At 39.0% G+C, this 25,087-nt stretch overlaps 1 protein-coding gene across 4 annotated transcripts in view; it reads left to right on the top strand.

Moving 5' to 3' along the window:
* PLCB1 (phospholipase C beta 1) overlaps positions 1–25,087 on the top strand; it is a 389,735-nt gene that overhangs the window by 240,096 nt on the left and 124,552 nt on the right. For all 4 annotated transcript variants that reach the window (XM_021392475.1, XM_021392477.1, XM_021392478.1 and 1 more), the window contains exons 8-9: positions 2,069–2,169; positions 3,553–3,719. In XM_021392475.1, coding sequence (XP_021248150.1) covers positions 2,069–2,169; positions 3,553–3,719 — 268 coding nt within the window. The remainder of the gene's footprint in view (positions 1–2,068; positions 2,170–3,552; positions 3,720–25,087) is intronic.

Here is a 25,087-nt window from a genome sequence, read left to right as displayed (position 1 = left end):
GACATAATGCTGGGAGAAAATCTTTGGTTTTACAATGTAATCTGGGAGTCACTTGTTTTCCCTTTTGTGAAGACCCAGTAGCCAACATGTGGGTACGCTCTTAAAGCTGACCACGGCACATGCTTTATAGGTGCTGAGGATACTGCTGCTAGCTCCTATTGTCCCTGCTTCTCATTCAGAATCCTGCACTGGTGAAACTGCTGCTTACAGGTTGTGCCTGCATGAACAAGTCAGTCTCAAAACTGGGGTTCGTCTGGTGTTCTTTGCACAGCCTGTCACCATGCTGCCTGTGCTGGCATGTTCATCACACTGAACTCCAAGTAGCAGCTGGGCAGATGTTCACTCTGACCCCTTCTGAGTCAGGGAGAAGATCCTACAGGCTTCGCTAGGTTTAAGCAGGTGTAGCAGCCACTTGTGTACTCTGCCAAACTAAGGAAGGAGTAGTGATGTGAGTGCTGCTGCCCTTCTCTTGCCATGAGCTGAATGCAAAGCCCTGGGGATGGCTGGTGAGGGGGAGCAGGGAGCTGCCCAGTCTGCATGTGTGAACACAATCACTGAATGGTGGTCATGGTACCAGACCCACCTGGGCCTCTACAGATTTCATAGATGAAAAGAGAGATAAAGTGACACCCGCAGCTATTTTTTTTTCTTTCCTTTTAACTTAAAGCAGGAAAAATACTGCAAAATTTCCTTCCTTCTACCAAAGGTTTGAATTGACACTTCCGGTTCCCTTGGCAACTGCATTAAACAGGCGGAATAAATAAAAGCAATGATTGCCTCCATCAGCAGCTTGCTCCCAACACAAGTCGGCTCAACAGCATTTAAAAGCAAACAGCTTTGTGTTCAAATTAAAATTCCCTTCCTCCAGTCCATTGGATTCAGGTGTTATTTTGAAGCCACGGAGATTCACGTGCTTCCAGAGACGACATTTCATAGCTTTTGATAAAGTTCGCTTGCATGGAGGAAATTCAAAGTCAGATTTTCTGTATGTGCATTCCACAATTTTTGTGGTTTTGTTGTTCTTGTTTCCTTATGAGATTTTCTCTGCATAAAATACAAACTGTTGTGCCATTTTCCTCTCAGTGCAGTGATGCAAAGGCAGAAGCCAGTGAGCACATCATTATTGTTCTGCACTGAGAAAACTGCCCAGCTTGCACCTTCCTTGAGGTCTTCTTTTTTTTTCCAGCCTCTCCAGTAAAGCAGTCCATGCTGTCTTCTGCAAAAAGTGTGGACCTTTAAGACAGCATGTGCAAGGGGGAGGATAATTTTTGAGTTTGATGCAAAGGACTGTTTTCCTTATCCATTTCAAAAATCCTCTCCTTTAAAAGTAGTTGTTCTATTTTTTCGGAGAAAAGTCATCAGGTATAATGGGGATGATGAAAGTATCATCTAGAAGCAAGACTGAATGTAAATTGTCCTAAGCTTTAGAAAAGGTGAGAGAAAGTGCTGTTATCTAGTTTAAAGAAAAGCATTTTTATCAGTTTCTGTAAAAGCAATGTGATTGCCCAATCAGCTACCTCAGTGGTTAGGACACAGAGGTATGGAAAAGCTACAGTGCATGAGGATATTTCAGTAGTATCTTAAATGTGTACCTTCAGGAAGGAAAAGGAAACATTGCTGCTGCTATCGGAGATCAAGAGTGTCAATTGTGACTCAGTGGCCCAGTTTGTTCCCTGGTTCTGCAAAAGCTTTGGAAAAACAAGAACAGCATAGTGCCATTTTCCTCACCTAAGTACATTGGCCAGCTCACTGGCTTCACTGGGATTTCGTTATCTACAGATAACATGGTTACACTGGGAGATGTCCTTTCTTTCCTCTTCATAGGTGCTCCAAGAAAGAGGGAACTTTGCATTATGGAAAGAAGATGGAGAATTTACTTTTAATTTTTTTTTTAAATATGTTTTGTAGGCTACTCTGTTTTTCACGGGAATTTCCTATTCTGCAAAACTTGCACTCCTCTATGTTGCAGGAACGATATCAAAAGAAGGGCAGTAGCAAGTGATCTGTTTACAGAAAAACATACAAAAATGCCATTTCATTCTTTCACTATTTTTTTTCCATTTCACAGAATGATTCAATCCCTCAAGATGACTTCACACCCGACGTGTACAGAGTGTTCTTAAACAACCTCTGCCCTCGACCTGAAATCGACCACATCTTTTCTGAGTAGTAAGAAAAGACGCTCATTTATTTATTTTTTTCCCCTTTGCTGATTCTCTGGGGTAGGGATGGTAGTGAAGTAGGTTATTTAGTCTACAGCACCATGCAGTGACTACCAAGAGCAGATTTCAATGTGAAGCAAGACGGCTGTTTAACCTAGGTTCAAGGTTTCCTCTTGTCCCAGGCTTTTGCCTCCATTTCTGATTGCCAGAGTTGACTTCTCGGATCCTAGATGAGCGTAATTGCCAGGTCTCATTTTGTTGTATGGATGAGGACAGTTTAGGCTTCCCTGAAAATAAAGGAAGAGTAATAAGCAATAAAAGGATGTAATAGGCATGAGAATATGTTTAACCACTCCCAAAAGCTTAATTAGGAGTAAGAAAAAAAGCAGTAACTTTTAGGATTTGTGCAACTGGAACTGCTGCCATGAAATTAAATTATCAGCCATCTACAACTGAGTACATTCATTCAGTTACAAGCTACAGAGCTCGTGTTGAATTATTCTGAGATGTTTCTGGCCCTTAGAGCAAGTCATTGTACTTCTCAGTTTTAGCAGAGCCTGATCAGTGGAATCAGAATGCGAAGCAATAATGAAAGCGATTTCTCAATGCATCACAAGACCACCAAAACAGTAGCTGACTGCATCTTTGCAACATGTGTTCACTTACACCTCTCTGTGCTCATTTTCTCTACTGCTGAGTAGCAGAAGAATTCAGCCATGACCTAATTTGCTTCCATTGACTTCCCATTGCTTTCTTGCAGAGCAGAACTAGGCCAGTCCCGAATGCTGTAGAAAATCCTAAGCACCTGGCAATGGGCCTTCATAGATTTCCATCTGGGTACAAATTGTACCAAAACTCTACTCTTTTTGCTAACTCTAAATAGACATCTTTTCACTTACTTTGTAGAGTGCTTAGCTTTTTTTTTTGCTTTTTTTTTTTTTTGCAGGTTTATAAAACAAGCAAATACCGGAATAATTAAGTCAGGGCCGCTGTTGTTCAGCAGTAAAACCAAATAGATTAGGCAAGGAGTTGCAGTGGAGTGTTTGCGGCAAGCTCAGGACTGAATTCCAGATCATCTCTTTTACTTTCTCAAATTGCTTTGTTCCAGGAATTCAGAGGAATGAAAAGCTTTTAGCATTGCTCTAATTCTTGCCATTGATGTCAATAATGTTGAATGCTTTTAAAAATCTTGCTCCTAGATGTTTAATGAAGAATGTTTGTCATTAAATGCTGGCAAGGTAAATTAGTCTGGAGACCCAGTGGAACGTTGGGTTTTTTTTGTATAATTGTTGAAATTTTGTTTCAGTTTCCCATGGAAATTATAAGACATTGAACAAGATTTCAAGGAATCATATTTTAATTGCTTTGCTTTTGCTTTAATTTTCTCTAGTGGTGCCAAGAGTAAACCATACCTTACTGTTGATCAGATGATGGAATTTATAAATCTCAAGCAACGTGATCCACGATTAAATGAAATCCTTTATCCACCATTAAAACAGGAACAAGTTCAACAACTGATTGAGAAATATGAACCCAACAGTAACCTAGCAAAGAAAGGTCAGTGGTTTTTCTTTTCTCACTGTGCTTAGTTTCTGATTTGAAACAGTGAATCAGTTATCCTGCAGGACATTCTAGAGCAAAATTTGGTTCAGAATCCAATTGCATTTCCAACTGTCTGCTTTTGAATCATACAAGCCTGTGAGACATCATGTGGTTAATTTTTAAAAGTATTTAGTTGGAATCAGTTTAGAGAGGATGGTCTGGTTTTGGTATTTATTTTTCTATATGTGTAATTGATAGTTCAGAACAGTTGCTTTGGTGTGCTGACTTCAGCAGAAACCATACTGTCACAATGACCAAAATGTGCATTTTACAGAAACAATTGATAGCATCAAAACTAAGGTGATGATAATCTATTTTGTCCTCTGTTTTCTCATAAAGTGTGCCATAATCACAGAAAATGCCCTTTTGAAAATCTCAGGTGTTGTGTAGGGTGTAACTGGGCATTTTGCCAGATAGAGTGAAAGAATTTCTGGTCAAATCTCAGCAGATTTTTTGTTGCAAGTGTAAAAATGGCACTGAATTTGTGACTGCATCCTATTTTATTCCAATCCACATGTCCTGATGATTACCCCAGCCTCTAATTTTTTAATAACTTAGAAATTCTAGGGGTGCGGGAATATCCTGAAAAGCAGATCTGTATAAAAATATTGTTTTGGTTCAGAGATTTCAGACTCATCCTTACGAGTTGCTAAGCATTCTCCTTTGAAGAATCGGGGTCAAAACAGCATCAGAGAGATGAAGTCTTTGAATCCTCAGTTAAATAGAACTGCCAAGGCAGGATCCTGTCAGTAGCTTTTTATAAGTAGAATTTTTTCTTCTACTGTTAGAAGCAAATTTTGACAAAGTATTGGCTGCAGCTTCTGGCCCAATGTAATTACATGAAGGCTGTTAGGTCTGTAGTAGAGTCCATTGTTACAATTATATAGTCAAAATATCTAGCCTCTTTATAGTCCAAGCTTCTTCAAGTGTTGCAGCTGATCCTGTCTTATTCTTTCACTCCCAGGCTGGGTTCCCCACACTGCCCAGTCTATGCTTCTCTGCAGTATGGATTCAGACAGCTGGGAGCAGCCATTGCTAATCTTGTACCTTGAATGCTTTCTCAGCCCTATCAATCCCCTGTGCAGTTTGCGTGCTGGCCGTTAGGAAGCTTAAAAATAGAAATAGAATATGGTGTTTAGTATAGAGAGCAGGAGGTAATTCAGCTGTTATCTGTGAATATGTGTGAGCCTTTTGTACACTGCAGGTTATTTCACCTCCCAAAGCCTGACCTGGATGAGGGCCCTGCCAGCATCTTTCAGGCAGCAGAGCACATTTCAGCTGTCCCTGCTGCAAGTTCTAGGTGGCTGCCTGAAGTCAACCTGGGGGTCTTGATACGGTCATCAACATTGTCTCAAAGCAAAACACTTGTAATTTTTCTCATAAGGCTTCTTATTTCTGTGGTCCACACAGGTTTGGTGTTTTGATGGCGAGCTCACTCCTGTTTCTTTGTCACGTTATGCAATTCTATCTTTTGACATCAGTGAGAATACTGGCACAAGATGAAAACACCGTGACTTCCTCTATCATCTGTGCAAATATTAGAATATTGCTTGTGCTTATCTTATTTCACATCAGCTACAAGGAAATCTGTATATAAAAAATCATTCTTATTACCCAAATATTGGCACTTCATATAAGCCAAATTAAAGATTTATTAGAAGAAAGTGTGCTAACAGAACGCCTAAGTCACAGTGAAATCACCTTCTGACTAGCAATAAGGAAGGAGCATTAAACAAACCTCATAAAGAAGTGTGTTGTGATGGCTTTTGCCAGCATCCTCCAAGTAGGATTTGTGGGACTCTTCCAGTTTACCCTAATTTACACTGGCACACATATTTGGCGTAGTCACTTACTCTTCTACAGGTGCCTCCCTTCCTATGTATGATTTATATTGCTCTTTCAGAGTCAGTTCTCACAGAAATGCCTGAGTTTATAAAGGGAACGTCAAGTCAGAGAGTTCATTTATTTTGTATGTGTTTTGTCTTCAAACTCACGCAGTGATGTTCAGCAAGCTCTCACAAGACTAGCACAACCTGTCAGCCACCTCTGCATTGCTGACACCACCTCTTTCTATGCATCCTGCTGTCAGCTGAGCTGTGGTAACTGGCATGTTCTGCTAATCATGTCCCAGTGCACATCTTGAGCATACTGTGTTAAAGGAAATGGCTAATTGAGAGCAACATGGGGACACAATATTTTCAATACTTTGGCTCCGAGTTGGGAATGCAGTTCACTGTATAGTCAATGAATTGTAGGTGTATATTCAGTCCTACACTTGGAGTGTGGAATAATGGCAAACAAATGCTGCACACCTGTAAAATGTCACCAAAATATAACAGTGTGTATTGAAAATAATGTTAAAACCTTTTAATACAACATTTTGTGAAAATTGTTGTTACTTAAGCTTTCTGGAGGCCTGTTCAAAGGCTGAACTGGAGATATGGAAGGCTGAAGTGATACACTTCAGAGATGCATTCCCTACCATTAAAACTATACTCACTTGGACCATTGAGGAGAGATGTTATTTTCTGTTGACTTTTTTTTGACTGTTGCCCTTTACTGAGGGCAGATTGTTCCTGACGAATGTAGTGGCCTCCTGTGATAGGTTGATGGCACTGGTGGACAAAGGAAGGGCAACTGATGTCATCTATCTGGACTTCTGCAGGATCTTTGCTTTCAACCACATTCCTATCTTGAAATTGGAAAGACACAGATTTTAAGTTTGGTTATGAACTAAAAGAGGGGAAATTTAGGTTAGATGTTAGGAGGAAATTTTTTACTCAGAGGCTGGTGAGGCACTGGCACTGGTGCCCATAGGAGCTTTGGATGCCCCATCCCTGGAGGCAATCAAGGCCACATTGGATGGGGCCTTGAGCTGGTGGTTGGCATCCCTGCCCACTGCAGTGAGGTTGGAACTGGATGGTCTTTTAGTTTCCTTCCTACCCATGCCATTCTATGATTTTAAGAGGTATACCAAGAAGCAAAGCACAGCATGGGAAAGATGCAGCAAGGCACACAAGCAGAGGTAATGATGTAATAGAATTACATGATAAGCAGGAGCATGGGGAACCAAGTTACAGGTGGCCTGTGGATGACTTCATCACTGTTGTACCAGCCCAGTGCAGTTAAATAATAGGACTTCTGGAGCAGGGAATAGCAAGTTTTGCAGAGTTTGAGTTCAAGAAGCAGGCCAGAATGTCTGACATTGCAGTATATGTATTTGTTCTTTCCTGGCAATGAAAAACAACTCCATAAAAATAAATCACAGGTACAGGTCCAGAACAGAGAGAAATAGCATGAAGAAATTTGAAAGCTGTAATTTAAACCATTTATTGCGAGTAATGAATGATTTAAAGTACTTTGTGGTGGTAGAGACTGTAAAGGCTTGTTTGCAAACATTGGGTGATATAAATTGCCAGCCTTCACTCCAGCTAAATCCTTTTTCTTCAGTTACTTCTAGAGTTTGGACCTTCAAACTTGCTCAGTGTGTGTGTTTGTGTGCACATGCCTGCAGACAGGTATATTGTTTTGCTCGCATAAGCTACCTTTCTGACCATCTCTGTTCCTTATCTCATTTCAGATTAACTCATTGGAACATCAGATGCTTAGATAGTAACATGCACATAAGTGGTGAAGGTCTGACCACTTTTACATTAATTTCTGTAGTATTTCTACATTTATTTATTTAAACAACCAATCCTGCGTTCAGACCTCCTGCTGAAATAAAGGAATGAATGTTCAGCATCTTCATGCAGTCAGTTCATTTGTTGGGCTCTCATTTTGTGTAGTTTTTGTTTCATCTGCCAGAGAAAATACCTTTTACAAAAGGCTCAAGCACATGTAATCTCAAATATCCTTACTTTTCAGGTATTTAGGGCCACAAGACCTAGATTTCTAATCACCTTTTACAAAGATATACAAAGTATATATTGTCTCTTCTTTTTTTTTCCTGTGTGCAATATCATACGCATCAAGTTGCAAACATAAAATGAACACTTTCTGTTCTCAAGGATTTTAAGTATTTGCTGAAAGCATTTATGCTGTGGGAGTAAGATTTCATGTTTGCAACACACAGAACATCCTGGCCTCAGTGAAATAAATCCCTTAAGCATACACTTAGTATGGGTGGTGTGGGAAGAAGGGATAGTTATACAAAATCTCTTATGCTCCATTTCCTTGAACATCATATTAATTCTTTGTTGAATCTTAATTCCGGTAATTACCCATATGCCAGCTTTGTTGGAGTGAAATTTCTGGGCAGAACCATCAACACAGGTACCAGGGCCACTTCTAAGAGTGTGACGCACAGCCCTTAGTGAAGACTTTGTTACATGATCACATCATTGTAATCTCACATCAGAAGCAATCCTTCAGGGAGGTGCAGAAGTCCTGGTGCCATCTGCCATTTTGTGTAAGAAAAACATTCTATTCTGACCCTCAGTGAGGTGATTACTGAAACCCTGAACATGGGAGCAAAGCATGCCAGGCAGAAGGTTTTGAGGGCCTGTGGCTCTGCTCCCTGTCCTGGTTGTTGCTAATTTCCAGTGCTTTCAGGCAAGGGAGAAAAAGCCAATCAGAATCTATTTTTATCTCCTTACATCTTCCCTGTGGAAGTGTCGAATGACTAGTATCAAACTCCAGAAGAATCCTATTGACTTCTTACTCAAGAGCCACCTGAGGAGGCCTTCCAACACATGGACTAAGCATCTTCTTGCAGCAGTCCACCTCATAGTTTCTCCTGCTCTGTTTGGACAGTAGTACTAGGCCTACACTCATCCGATAGTTATATCTTCTCCTAATTTCCCATCTAACTGTGCTCATGATATAAGCACATCAACTGTACACCTCTATCCTCTTGACTTAACGCTTCTTCTCTCATAGCAAGTTAAATGAATTTCTAATGAGTGGTCATACTGAGTATCAACTTTCACATCAATCAAGTGTGAAACGTGTGGCATCTCATAATTCTCCAATTTCTAATCACTGTTATAGCTCTTTTTCTGTACATGTTGCAGCTACATTTTGAAGTATTTTGAACATGGTAAGCAAGAACATATTTTGTATTTTAAACTTCTGCAACTAGGCTTCTTAGTTACCTGATAAAATCAAATGCCTATGAGCTTACTGGATAAGAGCCTTAGGTTGCACAGTTTTGATTAAAAAGGCTGCTTGTGTTTCTGCATGCCACTAATGTATTTTTAATATCGTATCTGGGATGTGATTGAGCTCTTGAAACATCAGCAGATACATGGGTTTGACATCTACGTAAGTTAAACATAAGAAGTGGTATTTTACTGTGGTTGCAGCAAGCTGTTGTGATTAATGTTTTGTTCTGTATAGTGAAGGAGATTATTGTACTATGCATAGCATGTTTCCTTATCAGGTGGAGGCAGATAGAAGTTCCTGGTACTACTGAGCAGTCTCCTGCTGTCAGCAAAAACATGCTGTATGGCTGTTAGGCTTGGTTAAGTAGCATTTTATAATTTTGCATTTTCAGGTTACAAAGTATTTTCATTGTGTAGATGGCATAACTACTAAAATGGTTTCCTTTTCAAGTTACTGTGCTGTTTAAGGGATGGGTATTAATAAATCAGCTGCCAAGTTGTTGATTGGGAATTTCCCTATCTGCTTTTACTTTTAAGAAGGCTTGTATAGAAGTAATTTTTTTTCGGGATCTTGCTACATTATGGGTAGGAGATGGCACACTGATGTTGAATTTCAGGTAACTTTGCTTGTAGTGTCCAAGCTCTCGGGAGTGATGGCCCTTGATTCTAAACTCTAAGCATACATGAGTAAGAGCTGTATCCCCAGTGAAGAATACAAAAGAAATACTTGCTAGTGAAAGGAGCCATGAAAAAGCTGAAATCATTCCATAGCAATAAGGTATGCTACCAACCATCCTAGTTGGTGGGAGCAAGAAAAGAATTAGGCTAATAATAGCTATAATTTTAGAGTTTTTATTGAGAGAGATTGTCTTGACTGCAATATAAGCTTAAAAAATAGTCTGGAGGGGCTTTGGAGATTTTCCTGACCAATGGATCTGTATACCAGCTTGTACTTATTAGAAGCATTTTTGAGATAAGTAGTGGCATAAAGATGTTTTGTCTTAAATATGCATTTGTTTAAACTCTGTCTTTGCCTGTTTTATTTTAAAGTGCCAGACCATTAGGTCTGCAGAAGAAAAGACCTTTAGAAGTTGATCTCCAGATTTTCCATACTGCACCTATTCATAAATCTTGCATAAAGCTTTATTTAGGCATGTATTTAGAAAGATTCTAGGGCAGCTGGTTTTGTGACTCCCTTTGAATTTCAGTATTAATTCTGTTTTTCTAGTGCATATTTATTGACAGTTGTGCTGTTCTTGTTTTTTTTTTTGTCTTAGATAATGAAGTAAATTAAGCGATTGCCATTAGAAGATGCATTTAATTTTATGCAGCATTTACTACATGTGTTTTTTTGCCTTAACACCAGGCAATATTTGCTTCAGGACAAATGTGTTTTTCCTTCCTTAAACATCAGTACATTTTAAACATTTTGGTCCCACTACATTAAATTCACCTTTTTTTAACTGCTTTAACTGCTTAAGAATAATTACACGTTGGAGTTCTTTCAGTGGCAGAAGGGGGTCATTCCCTAGGCAACAGATTGTAATGTCAAAAACAAGTACTGTGCAATTGTGGCTGAACTTCTAAGACATCCTTCATAATATTTAAAGCATAAATTCTGATGTATAAACCATTCTGTCAAATGGTGGAGCTTTCTGGCACTGAAACATTTGTAGAAAGTGTTCCAAACCCTTCAGCCTTCTCACTGCAACACTGGATATTAAGAATATTTATCAAAAAGCCCATTAACTTTGGGATTTATAGTGCTTTTCAGCATTCCAATTTTCAAGAGGATTGCACTCAGCATTGTTTCTCATTTTTAAATGGCAACAAAACAATAGATCCTAATCAGAAATTATTACTGTTTCAAAAGTGTAAGCCACACAAAAGTCATAGCCTATTGCATGTTGTCACCACACAAAAGTCATAGCCCATCCCATGTTATCCGCTACAAGTGCCATTACTTAGCTTGCTAGAAAGCCTTTTAAAATTATTTTAAAATAAATCTATATACATATATGCAACAGGTGTTGGTGTTAATGATGTGGCACCAAAAATAAGTTCATGGAAATTATACTTATCAAAATAAACTTCTAAAATGTGGTTCTGTCATGTACTGTGCTTCCTTTTTAGCATTTTTTTGAGTTATTAATGAAGTTGTAAAATTCATACCTTACAATTATTTGGAAGATTGCTTCTCAAATGAAAATGCCTTTTAGAATGTTAAATTCTCAATTATGATTCCTGTAACCCCCTTTTTGCATCCACTTTACAGATAAAGTGCTTTATCTTCCTAACTTAACTGCAGCAACTTTATAACATGAAATTAAACAGTGATGCAAACTAGTAATAATGGATTTTGCAACAGTGAACAATAACGCAGCCGTGTTTGGCGTAGTAAAAAGTGCTAAAGTTTTTATCTTTTCTTTTTCGGTTGTATTTTAAAAGTGTAGGACCTGGTGTGGATCTGAGATGTAGCTGCTTATGCATAGAGTTATTTTTTGCTATTGCCCTGGAATTAATGATAGCATTTGTAAAAAATATGTTTAGGATTCTAGGGAGGGAAGGTCTCCTAATCTTCTGTATGTGCTATGGATGCTTTGAAAGAAAAATAAGCTTTGCAGAAATGCATTTTGGGACTGATATCTGGTACCAGGAATAGCTCCACTGATGTTAGTGGAACTGTGACGAATGTCAAATGGACAGACATATTGTGGAATTCATATCTTCAGAGCTGCAAAGCATAAGTTAGTCATGATAATGTACATTCGGCAGTTAGAGCAGACCTGTGCCAGGATGTGAGCTGACCATAGTAACTTCTGGCTCATGGCCAGGAAATGGACCCTGGGATGAAGCCCTACAGGCAGTCCCCTACATCCTAGGACTGAAAATGGTTGAAAGAGCCTGGGGTGGCAAGGCCACAAAACCAACATAAGAGGAGGTTTTGGTGTATAGGTGGGGCTGCATCATTCCCTTCATCTGAAGCTTTTGCTCCGAGATAGGTAAAGAGAATGTTACATCAGTGCTGCTTTTCAGGGGTTCTGGAGAAACATTTTTCTGCTGCTGCTGCCTGCCTGCATTGTGTTTGACTCAGCTGCAGACTATCAAGAGCCCATAAATAGAAATTTTACTCTGAAAGTTAAACAGCTTCTTTTTGCTTGTTGCTGTGCCATTGCCTCTTTTATGGAGCACAGGGAGGTATTCAGTCTTAGCATTAGAATTTACTGTTTGAAGATGAATATCAGATAAAGTTTACTTCTGAAAATATAAAACAGCATAGACTCAAATGCCAGGGGGAAACAAGCATAGATAAACTTTGAATAAACATTTTGGGTCTTGCCTCTTCTTTGTGACGGTTACTAATGCAGTACTTTGCAGCTGCAAAGGGCCCATAAGGACAAATGGAATACAAACCGCTGTGATCCAGTTGGTGAAATGTAGAACTGGTGGCAGAAAAGCACAGTTTTCTTGGCTCTGCCACAAATGAGCTCAGTGTCATTTGCCCATTCCCTTTCATGTGCCGTTTTTGTTTTTTGCCTCATCCTTTTGTTGACTTGGGTAAATGGACAGTTTTTTCCTTGAGAAGCTAACAGCGGTCCGTGAGTCTTTCTGTATGGTTGGTAGCTGTCATAGCAGGGCTGTTAACATAGCTGAAGTGTGTGCTACTATAATTCAACAACCGTATGAGGAAGTTTCCCTTAAAACCTCAGATGTAATCGTCTCCTACAACGATATTCTTCAACTGGAATGTGACTGTTGCCCATAAATACATCAGAGTAACACTGGAGAGGCAGAAAGAAGTGGTAAGCTAAGACAATGTTGGCATAAGAGCACAGAGGTATCAAGTGGCCTTGAATAAATTTTAGCTGGAAATTAAGAGAAGTTTCCTAACGTTATGGTTCTGGCACAGACTACCAGAGGTAGTAAAGAGAACAGAAAAACAACAGTAACAACAACAAAAAAAACAATGGAAGAGCTCAGTTTGTTCATGACAGGGATTGTATAAAGCAATTAATGCAATCCCTGCAACTGCAAGACTAGGTTTAAGGAACAGAAAAGGAAGTCCTTTCTAAGGAGCTGAAGTCTCTTTTTTTTTAGTTTACGTGAACTGGCTTTGTACAACCATGCCTTTATTCTTTCCCATTTCTTTTTAATATTAAATCTCTTCTTCAACTGGAGGAGTTTCTGGAACTAAAAGTAGTAACTGTTATGAAGGCTTTTCCAAGTATATTTTCACACCTATAGAATGCTCACACTCTTCTCTCTTCCTGTTATACTGCAGAACAGCCTTTTTTGGCAAGTGCAGAAATAGCTTATGTAGAGAAGTATCACTAAAGAGGAAAAAGATTTGTAGATTTAGATTTCCTTTAATGCAACTTAGCAATTGGAAGTAAGCCACCAATTAAAGTTATTACATCTCGCAGGATCACTACGAGGCATTCTGCAGATCATATTTTCCAGAGGTCTGGGAAGGCAGTGATGTGTTCCAGTAGTTGCCTTCATTCAGATTGTCAGGAATAACTGTAGTATTTCTGGATTAATGGTATCTTTGTCAGATTTTAAATTTTTTATTCATCTAGTTGCCTGACTATCAAAGAAATCTGCCATTTTGTAATGTGCTTATTGCAGTGCTAGAACTAGTATGAAAGTGTTTTAGTAGTGTTTTTACAGGTTTAATTGGATCTAAACTATCTACTTTCTCATAGCATGTAAAAGATATCCTGTCAGAAATTATTTCTTACTACATCTTTGCTGAAATGTCAAGAGCAGCTAGAGAATGGACTTTTGTCCATAAAACCCTGTAACCCCATAGACCTTCTGTCCATAGTTGTTATTTTAGATGATTGCAGTTTGAGGCACAAACCATTCAGAAATAGCCAAGCTTTAGATTTCTGCTGGGATTCTGAGATGTATCTCACCATGTTCTGCCTCGAGATGTATCTCACCATGTTCACTCGACGTAGTTTGTCCTGGTGTAACAAATGAGACCAGCCCAGGTGCTGGGGCTCTTAGCACTTCCTCCTCCTGGATCATGCTTGAGACCTCAGCAAAAGTCCCCAGGAGGGACCCAGGAGGTACCCAGGAGGTATATTCGTATGTAAATAACAGTCACTGTAAGGAAGTAGGTCTTGAGGACAGTTCCCTGACATTGTCTGAACATCTTTTGCATTGCTGCATTGGTCTGCATATAGTCCTGCAATGACAGCTGAAATCATCTAGATATAGATTCACTCTGATTGACAATAGCCAAGGTTGCCCTCTTGGAAGAACCTAGAAGACAGCAGCTGATGTAAAAATGAGGCCAGCACTTTGAAGCAAAATTTGTGTGGGGAACAAAAAAGAAAAAAAAGCAGAAAAGTGAATGCTTGCCAGGGAACAAACTGCAGGCCCACGTGGTTTGCTAGATAGATTTAGATGTAGAATTTCCAATATAGAGATTATGTTGATCATCTTTTCAGCCTTGAGACTTAGGAGAGCATGTTTGCTTATCTGTTCCATGGTGGATTTTCCCACATTCCTTAAAATTAGGAGATCTTCAGATATGTATACATGCATGTGTGCTAGTATTTCAGAAACTATTTTAGTTTTAAGAAAGAGCTATTTGTGACTGAGTATAAAACAGTGTAGCTAAGCTGAGCGTGGAGTAAAGCAAAGACTAAAGCATTGTTACAGCTTTGTAAACACACTAATAAAAAGTTTTGAGAGTTTGATTGTTTAGAATTTAGATACATAACTGGAATCTGTGGATAAGTGTATCAGTGAGGTAAGTAACAAATAAGAATGTCCACAGAACACTCAAAAGAGATGCGGACCGAGGAGAAGCTGATGCTAAATATGTAGGGATCTACTTGAATATGTATAATGAATGAGCTGTAACACAAAGGTGTTTGAATCAGATAGTTGGACATTTGAGCGCTTGTTAGCTATCAAATTTTATGTATGTATATACACATTGTTTTCTAGTAATAATACACTGCTTTACAGTATAGCAAGTTACAACAACTGTACTTCTGAACACAGCACCTCTGCTTACCACTGTATCTGAATGGTGGCCATGCTTTTATACAGCAGAGGTTTTTAAAGCTGCTATGAAGATTTAGAGAATCAATATCCATTAAAATAAATGTGTTTCCTACATTTAAATTTTGAGGAAGAAAAAACATTATTAAGATCTTGAAAGAGTGGTCAAAATCTCCCATGCTTTACTGCTTTCTAGCACTACTAGTGAACAATATGTATATTTCATAGGCTGTAGTCCCTGTGCCTTAGAACTCTTCCTCTCTGGGTATTTGAAGTGAGCTAAAACCAACCTGTGACTTCAGATAAAATAAAAGTAGCATGCTTAATATTGCAAGATCGCTTTAAGATTTTGTAAAATTGATGGCTCATAACAGCAGACACATGTGAGATTTGGAAACTTCTCTTTTTTTCTCACGTGAAATTCCCATCATTCTTTCCCTTTGGAGATATCTGCATCCTTGGAATGCTTACAAAGTTTTGATTCTGGTTGAAAAACACTCTTTATTATAAAAATTTGGGGATTGCTATTTGGGATGGCTTGCCTGAAAGCCTGGAGGAAATATTTCCTCTCTAAAGTAAACTAAGTGTCTTGAGCTCCTCTAAAACTTATTCCAAAAATCTGATTACCATTTACAAACATTTTATTGCAAAAAAAAAATATATATATATATATATATATCCCATTCTAGTTTTCTCTGTGCATTTGTAGAGATGATTAAATGGATGTGATAACTTCATGACAGACATTTCTGATTCAAACATTTAATTCTGCTTTACTTGCTTGAAGATCCTTACTCTGCAAAATATTCTAGATCTCACTGTCCTTGGACATGTGGTATTTCTGCATGGATTAACTGATACTGAGCAAACATTTTTATGTACACTACTTAAGCACAACATGTTTACCAGCCAGCATTTTCTCTCTCTGACTGCTTTTCATTCGGTAAACGTTTATTTTGGATATTGTATAGGAGATGCCATTTTCTATTTATATTCCTCTTTCCCTGTGTCCTAGCACAATGTCCCCATTGAAGGGCAGAGCAATGAATCTTGCTCTATTCCTTTCTTACTGGGTTTTGGTTCTTTTTTTCCCCAAGAAGATGTTGCCAAAGAAAGCTTGTTTTGGTTTGTGGCTAAGCATTATCTCCATTGAATTTGTAGGAATGCCTATGTCTGTAGGCTAAGCGTCTTTATGGATATATATGTTGATATACTTGATGCCATGCGTGTTTACCTCTGTCATCAATGACCTGATAGTAAAACACTCTGACAGTCACATTTTTTTTCTTCCCAACTGCTGCTTTTGATGCTGCTCCACATAAATTTATTTCTGTATTCTCTATCTTCTCTGCTTTTTGGAATGATGGATTTCTAGGCATATTCTTCCCAATTCAGCTCTGCATTTTGAATTGTTGTTTTTCAGAATTATGAGCTACCATTTTGCATGTTCTGGTTTGAGTTCTTTCCCATTTATCTGGTTTGTTACAGCTTTATCATCTTGCTTGGTTATTAGCTCGCAGAAAAATGTCTGTTCTTTAAACATTTTGTCATTGATTTTACTTTTTCAGATTATAAAAGACTGTGTGAAGCTAGACCTACTGCCGATCAGTGTGGCAGACTCTGAACTTCTTTCAGGCAGTTCAGCTTTCAGATTCAAAGAAATCTTCTAATCTGACCTTGATTTACTTCTGTCTGTTCTTTTTGCAGATTGTTTTTTTCCAATGAGGAGTAATTTGAATTTAGAAACTCTATTAAATGCTTCACTAATATCCACATACAGCAATTAAAATGTATTGCTCTTCCTCTACTTATTATTTGATTAAACTGTTTGACTAGTACTGTGAATTTTTTGCCTTTCTGATCACTGAGAAAATTGCTAACATGGAGGAGATACTGTCTTCCTCTGCTTGTTGTGTATAAATGATGGTTGGTACGTAGATGTTTGGGAGTATCTGCAAATCTGAATCAGAGAACTGGAAGTCTTTTCTGTTCCAAGTAGTATTTGTGAAGTAGAGCAGCACTGACTTTCCTGGGGTCCAGTAATACAATTGTAGAGTTCAGGCTTTTCAGTCTGGGCTGACCTTGTACCATGTTCCCTTGTTGTGATGACTTTGCAATTAAGAGGGTGTTACTTGGACAGTGCACTCCTGTCCAGCCCTACTTTACTTTTCTATACAGACAGAAATTCCAGTTACACCATAGCAATATTATAATAACATGTGTGTTTCTAAAGCTGAACGGATTTCAACATCACTTCCAAAAGCGCTTTGATGCAAATACTACAATTGACATCAGAGTGACTGTGGCACATTGTGTTCCACACTGTGAATTTTAAGTGAGTTCATTCTTGTGAACTTATCTGCTTGCACACAAGACTAGGAGGCATATAGTAACTGAAGTGTGGCCAGTGGCAAGAGATGCATCAAGAGCATAGGCATCCTACTTTATACCATGCACGAGAATTTTAATATCTAATGAGCTGTGAAATGTAGAGCTGGTTTGTGTAATATAATTCCCAGTGGAATATATTATGTGGATCTCTCACGGGATTATAAAATACCTTTTGTACCTGGTGGATTTTAATCTTCAAGTTGAGAGGACTTGCTCAGTTGTATGGGATTATAGTGAATGTGATTGATGTTACAGATTGCATTGAAATAGACCTGATTTTGCTGTTAGACAAAATGCCACAGTAATTCTGTGTTGCTGAGTAGGAGATATGAGGTGTCATTTAATTGCTTTTTTCATTTTTAGTTTGTTTGTTTTCTATTTTACTTTAAGAAAATCTTTTGGCACAATTGAACCTTTCAATTTCATTATAACTGAGTAGAGAACAGCATGGGCATAAACAAATAGAAGGCTCTATTAAATTTGCAAATATATGAAAGAAAATGTTAAAGATCCATGCAGCCAAGCCTGCTGACTCCTTACAAGGAAATGTGCATTTTACTTGTCATACAAAAACATCTGCAATTGTGGAGGGACAAAGAAAGTCTAATTTTAAAGTTGCGTGACTGAAGTGCAAACAAGAATAAGCAAATATGCTGTCTTTTCTCCTCTCTGTTGTGTCTCTCTTGCTGTCTTGCTCTGTCACAAAACTTTACCCAAAGGACTGGAAGGCCCCTGGGACAGACCTGAGCATGCTGGAGGTCAGGGGAAAATCAAGTAGCGATCAGGTAGCTGTGTGTACATCTTACCTGCTGAAATATGAGGGACAAGACAAAGTTTAGATCAAGTGGTTGGGTTGGGAAGTTTGCAGGATTAGCTTTACTTTTACATTTCCTCCAGACAGACTGCTACACTACTGGGGTTTTATCCTGTGCTTCTGCAGAGGGCACTGACCCAGTGACAAAGCTTCTTCTAGAATCTCAACCCTGCTTTGAACCTTACATCCCTTTATCTTATGCTTGGGTGGGTGCTGCAGGTGTTGAGTGAGCAGGGTTTTGTTTACACGTTCTAGTTGCTGAGCTGGCAAGCTCCCAAGGATCCACAGGCATTTCCACAACCAGAACAATATGCTGGTCATGCTGGCTCACTGGAGAGGTTGGGAAAGCAGGAAATTTTCGAATTACCCACTTCATTAAAACAAAGATTGTTGTGTCAAAAGCAGTTGGTGTCTTTGGCAGAACAGCTTTACATGGAAATGTTATCAATGTCCAGGATGGCATGGGAAACTGCAAAATGTGCTACCCCTGCACAAGAACTGCCTCAGGCCCCTGATGTGAGGTTCTCTGGTTCTAGTCAAAGAGGATCATGAAGAACCTTGCCATAACACAGTAAGTTTTCAGATAGAGAAGTCTTTGAGAAGCATGTTTGCAAAGTACAGCATATCCTATCAACCAGTTTAATTGACAGGCAAATTTGTTTCTTGACAAATTTACGAGCACCGTCTCCCATGAATGGGAAGATTCCAGCTCTCATAAGCTGCAGAAGAAAGCAGTTTGATTGATAAACGTTAAAAATATTGAAGAACCATAGAAGAAATTAATTGATGGATTGACTTTATTACCCCTATAGATTCTGTGCAATTTCAGTAGATCTGTCAAGAGAAGTGTGCCCTATGCCTGAAGACAGCTTCCAAAATAAAGTATTTGAGATGGCAGAAATGAACTCTCTTGCCTTTTACAGCTGACAATTGTTGACCCCAGAGGAGCCCTGTTTCTTAGAGGCTAAGTAACAGCTACATTTTTAAGTATTTTTTCTTTAAACTGCCATCCATGAGCATTTCCATCTTTGATCCAGTGTAAAAGATTTAGAAAGTATACGATCATGTAGTTGTAGCTGTTAATAACGTCTTGTGAAATACTCAGAGCTTGCCACTACATTTATAGCCTTTTGTTTTTCTCCCTTGTCACCATTTTGAAGCAATCAGATGGAGCCAGAGATGCAGAAAAAGATCAAGCTGCTGCACAAATGCTTCACATGTTTCACTTAATGAAGCTGATCATAGCCTGGGAAATTCAATAGTGTCTGTCAGCAACCCTATTAAATATATTATCATTCACTAGGAAATCACTTCTCTTTCCTACCAAATTTTCCTGAAAAAAATATCAAGTTTAGTTGACTTCACATAACTGTGAATCTGGTGACTTTTCTCTCCATTAATTTCACAGCCAAGTATGTCATCTGGAGCTATTCAAAATGTGCTGTGGAACGTCTTGCTAATGGGCTGCTTCACACTTCATGCAGGTGAAACACATTCCTAAAGTCCCCTGTATGGGCTTCCTCTTCTTTTCTGTGATGGAGAATGTGGTTTGAAGACAGCTGGCAGGTCAGTCACCGACAAACTTCATGCCAAGTGAATGGCAGATGAAGTTCAGCTTCTAAACATTAAAAGTGAAGAGGAGACTGCAGCTGAAGGATGTTGTGACATATGCAACTAAAGTGCAAGCAACATTTAAATCTACAATGCAGAAAAGCAGAGCAGGAGTAAGAGCAGGACCCATACAGAGTGGGAGTCAAGGTCCTGTTCTTTCAGTAGCTTCCTTCTTACTTGAAGAAGAGGTTTTGGAAAGCATTTAAAGTCATAAAGGTGAAGAGAAGAATGAAAAAACATTTTCAGAGCCTCCAGCACCTCTAGCTCTTTCAAGTTATTGTTCAGATACTTTTTTATAGTTACATAAAAGTTGATGTAATTTACAGCCAAGTGCTGAGATGCTCACTTAAAATTGTGAGATACTAGGAATGGCTGTGATTAAGAATGCGTTAGACACTTTACATTTCTCCTCAGTAGTTGCTCTTTTATTTTAGAGGCCTGTTCCATTATACAATTAAAAAAAAAAATAGTCTGTTATTTATTTGGCATGCACAAAACTAGTCCCTTATACATGCTCTGACAATCACATACCCTACAGCTTACGTTTGTCATTAGTTTCTCCAATATAATGTGTCCAGAGAAAGAAAAATACCCATGATAATCATCAAACACATCACGAGCATCTTTGTTTCTGTGTCAGAATTGGGTAGTTTAGTTGGGTCACGGTACCCAGGTGCCGGCCGTGGGGTCCCCTGTGAGGGGAGCCGAGGCCGCCCCCTGCAGGCTCCCGCTGATTCTGGCAACTTCCAGAATGTTCCGGAAGGATCCAATGGCCAGAAGCAGGGCCTAGCCCCTCAGCAACACCTGCAGTGCCTCTGGGAAAGGAGGCTTAAGAAAGGGCAAAACGCTGCACATCTGCAAAGAGCATGGTGAGAAAAATGTGAAAAGGAACCCCGTGAGCCCTGAGGGGAGGGGAGCGGGTGCTGCAGGTGTGAGGCAGGCGCTGCCTGGCAGCCCCCGAGAGACTGCACCAGAGAAGATGGGTATCTCCTCCACCCTGCAGGGAGCGGAGGAGTTGGGCTGAATCCATTCCCAGTTCCCCTGTGCCACTCAGGGGAGTGATAGAGGATTTGGGAATGAAGCCGAGCCTAGGAAAAGAGGGTGGGGGCGAAGGGGTTTTAGTTTTTGTCTTTGCTTCTAACTATCCTACTCCAGTTTTAATTGCCAATACTGTTAGCCTCCCACAAGGTGAATCAGTTGTATCAGTGGCAGTAATTGGTGAGTTATCCACTACCTTTGTATTCACTCACAAGCCTTTTCATCTTATTTTCACTCCCCCTTGACATCTTTTTGAGAAAGGGAATGATGGAGAGGCCTGGTGGGCAGCTGGCAGCCGTCCAAAAGTAACAAATCTGAAGTAAAGCATGTGGTGACAAAGGAAAACTTTGTGATGTGTATGGCACCAGGGTTACGTACATGACAAATAGATGGATGTTTGTGTGTAATTTTTTCCGTAGAACAATATATATATAATAACAATAATATATATTTAGCAGGAGGTCCAGTGGCACTGGGAGAAAAAATGTTGAATGTATAAATAAGCCAGACACCACAGGAAAAATAAATAATTTGTAAATTTGTGCTTTCTAAATATTTTTATGAAGCATTACTGAATGACCCTATAGCGAAACTCTAATTAATCAGATAAATTACAGAATTATGGAATCATAGAATGTCTTGGTTTGGAAGGGACCTTAAAGCCCATCCTGTTTCACTCCTGTCCCATCTAACCTGGCCTTTAACACCTTCGGTGATGGGACATTCACAACCACTCTGGGCAACCTATGCCAGCACCTGAATTCTGAATAAAGAGTTTCCTCCTAACATCTAACCTAAATCTCCCCTTTTAGTTTAAAGCCATTCCCCCTTGTCCTATCACTATTGACCCATGTAAAAAGTTAGTCCCCCTCTTGCTTATAAGCTCCTTTAAGTATTGGAAGGCTGCAGTGAAGTGTCCCTGGAGCCTTCTCTTCTTCGTAGGAGAGGTTCTCCAGCCCTCTGATAATCTCTATGGCCCTCCTCTGGACCCTCTCCAAAAGCTCCACATCTTTACTGATCTGGGAGGCCCCAGACCTGGACGGAGTACTTCAGGTGGGGCCTCACAAGGCGAAGGGGACAATCCCCTCCTTCTCCCCGCTGGCTACCCCTCTGTTGATGCAGCCCAGGATACTGCTGACCTTCCAGGCTGCAGCCAGCACACACTGCTAGCTCATGTCCAGCTTTTCATCAACCGAGACCCCCAAGTCCTTCTCTGCAGGGCTGTTCTCAAGGATATCTTCTCCCAGTCTGTACACATATCTGGGATTGCCCCAACCCAAGTGCAGCACCTTGCACTTGGTCTTGTTGAACCTCATTAAGGACTCATGGGCCTACTTCTCCAACTTGTCCAGGTCCCTTCGGATGGCATCCTTTCCTTCTGTCGTAGCAACTGCACCTCTCAGCTTGGTGTAATCAGCAAACTTGAGGGTGCACTCTGTCTACTGAAGTTGACAGTAGCATATCAACAAACACTAGTGATCTGCCCCTGTTCTGCTAAGTGACAGCAGAGCAAATTTAAAAAGGCATCATTGAACGAAAAAGGCACGCCATTTAACTCCACAACTTTAAATATATAAAGCACACCAAATATCTAAAAGTTGCTTTGAAGGCCTAGAGTTTAGATAATTATAAGGCAGTTTATATGTGAGATGAAAAAAAGAAAAGTAGAGAAATGAGTCTGTCTTTTCCCTGCATCTTTTCCTGTTTGTCTTTTCTTACTTTTTATATCTAATTGTACTGTGAATTCTTCATAATATATATCTGAAGACAGAGGGTGACAGGTGTAATTGGAAGAAATGATCACAAATTATTTTTTCTTAGCAATGTCTGAGGTAAATTTGTAATATACTTACAAAAACAAAGAACAAATCATACCAATAAATTGAGGCTATTTCATTTCAGATGATTTTCCACTGAGGATCATCCGCACTGCAGTTGGCCTCAGAATATCATTGACATTGGTCACAAACAATCTACTCTTTAATATCCAGGATACAAAGTCTCTTTGACATCTGCCATCTCTGTTCCACAGTCAAAGTCTCCCTGGCGCAATATCGGCTTTGATTGAACTTGCAAATTGGATCATTGCATTATGAAATGCGTACTGCTTAATTATGATGCGGGAAGTAACATTCAACCGCCGTAAGCTCAGATAACTGTGCAACTCAGAAAATATGTAATTATACTTGTGAATAATATTTGCTGTGTTTTATGTTAATACCAGTGGAAATGCATGCCCTCAGTCTTGCGTCCTTTTGTTCCAGAGGCACCCAAACAGACTTGAAGAGATTTTGCAGTCTTTGCTTAACCCACAAGTTTACCTTGGTATATTGTCCAGTAACTTACCTTTAGCTTCAGTTCTCTATTTGTGAAACAGGGACTGCAAGAACACCAGTTATTCGGGTGTACTTTTGAGTATTAAAAACAGAGATCACTTAGAGATGCTTGAATACCATCTACGGGAGCTAACATGAGCTTCTGTACAGTGAAAAGAAGCTTTTCTTTCTTGACAGTGTGTGATTATGATGCCACTAGGTTGGGTTTTTTTTGGAGGAATAATATGTATAAAAACCACCGTGTTTCATTTTAGTCTGGAAAAGGAATGACAGAGCAACTTTAAGCATCCTGCTTTGACAGAAAGGAGTATATTCAAAACAACATAGAGATACTGAAGATGACTCTCATAGAGCTGTTTAAAACATCAGAAGTTGCACATCACTGTAACGTAGCAGCTATCCCATTCAGATCTTACCCATTTTTTCCTGTAGGATGTTGCTTGCTTGGTGTGAAAATACACTACACGATATTTAAATCCCTGTGAACTTGTTGCAGTGTTTCTGTTAAATGGATTTTAATTCAAGATAACTCCATGATGGCAGTTGATACTATGTATGCTCATAATGTCTCTCTGGTAGACACATGCAGCAGATTTGTTGTTCATAAATATTTGTTTCATTAAAAACCTCAGTGGTGGATTTTTTTTCTGAATTTCTCCATCTTATATTTTTTCTTGTAAAAATTAAAGTATGTAGACCTCTGTTGACGATTAATTACTCTGTAACAAAGCAGCTGTGGAGACTAGCAAGTCTGCACTCAGATTACAGTCTTAAAATAGTGGGTGGACTTGATGTTTTTCTTTCCAACCATCTTACGATTGTTGCCATAAAAATGAATGGTAATTGCATTGCTCTGTATTATCACTACATTTCTTGTCATATGAATAGGTTCTTTTAATGCTGCCATGTTGGGTTGTTTTGAAAATGAACTTAATTTGAACCTAAGACTGTTGCATCTTTTCCTCTCTGATCAAGAGCCAAATGCCAGGGTACAAGAACAGATTCTAAGTAAAAGCTTTACATACTATATTTGCATCATGTGATTATGAGCTTTACAAAAATGACTACGGATTACCCACTGCTTAAAAAAATGTTTGTAAGTTTTATCTGTTCTGCAGATAAAAGAGAGTTGACACTGAAGGAGAGAGTAACATACCTGTGCTAGGAGTAGAACTGAGGTGTTCCATTTTCAATGCCATAGTCAGTTGACTAAAGATTTTTCGGGTAGAGATGCTATGCTATACTATTTTGGGGTAGAGACAAGAGGTAAAAAATTGTCACTGTTGGAAGTTACCAGTCATGCAGCTGCCTCGAGATTCTCCAAAGATACAGAAGTTCTGTTTTACTATAGGAAGTAACTGAGTTAACTGAAGCTAAAAATTAAGTAAATCTGCATATGAAATCCAAACAAAATTACAGAAATATCAGGTTAAGAAAAATATCTCAGGTTGGTTCAGTTTTACATTAATAATTAATTACAGACTACTGGATTTTTTTTATTTTTATTTTTTTTTATCCTAAATGTACAAATCAGCACTAACCCTGCAATAATAGAAGATTTAAGGAACAAAGATTAGTTCCCACTTGAGAATTTAGTTAGTTTACTTTGCTTTGCAGTTTAGTAACATTCATATAACACACTGAGTCATATTCAAAAGTGACCGAAGTTAACCAGTTTCTTTCAGTAGTTCTGGTTGCTCATTTCTTGGTTTCTTCCATCAAGGATGCTTTCTTTGGTTCCCAGAATACCTTCTTCCCTCATATACTGTGGTGTATTTCCTTTGTTCATGTAGCATTTTGTAACTCTAATTTCCCCGTGCATTTGATAGTCTGTAGACACTGCTTATGAAAGGATCTTTCTTTAGTACAGGTAAAGAGATGTGTACTATATGTAACTTATATGGCTGAAAATTAGATAATTATAAGAAAAAATATAAATTCATAACTAGATAAAGACCAGTCTGTTACATACATCATTGTGTTAAGGGTATTTTGGCCATAGTATCT

The sequence above is a fragment of the Numida meleagris genome, chromosome 3 (genome assembly GCF_002078875.1).
Source record: "Numida meleagris isolate 19003 breed g44 Domestic line chromosome 3, NumMel1.0, whole genome shotgun sequence".
Lineage (NCBI taxonomy): Eukaryota > Metazoa > Chordata > Aves > Galliformes > Numididae > Numida > Numida meleagris.
The sequence above is the reverse complement of the archived record's forward strand: the minus strand, read 5'-3'. Positions and strand labels throughout refer to the sequence as shown.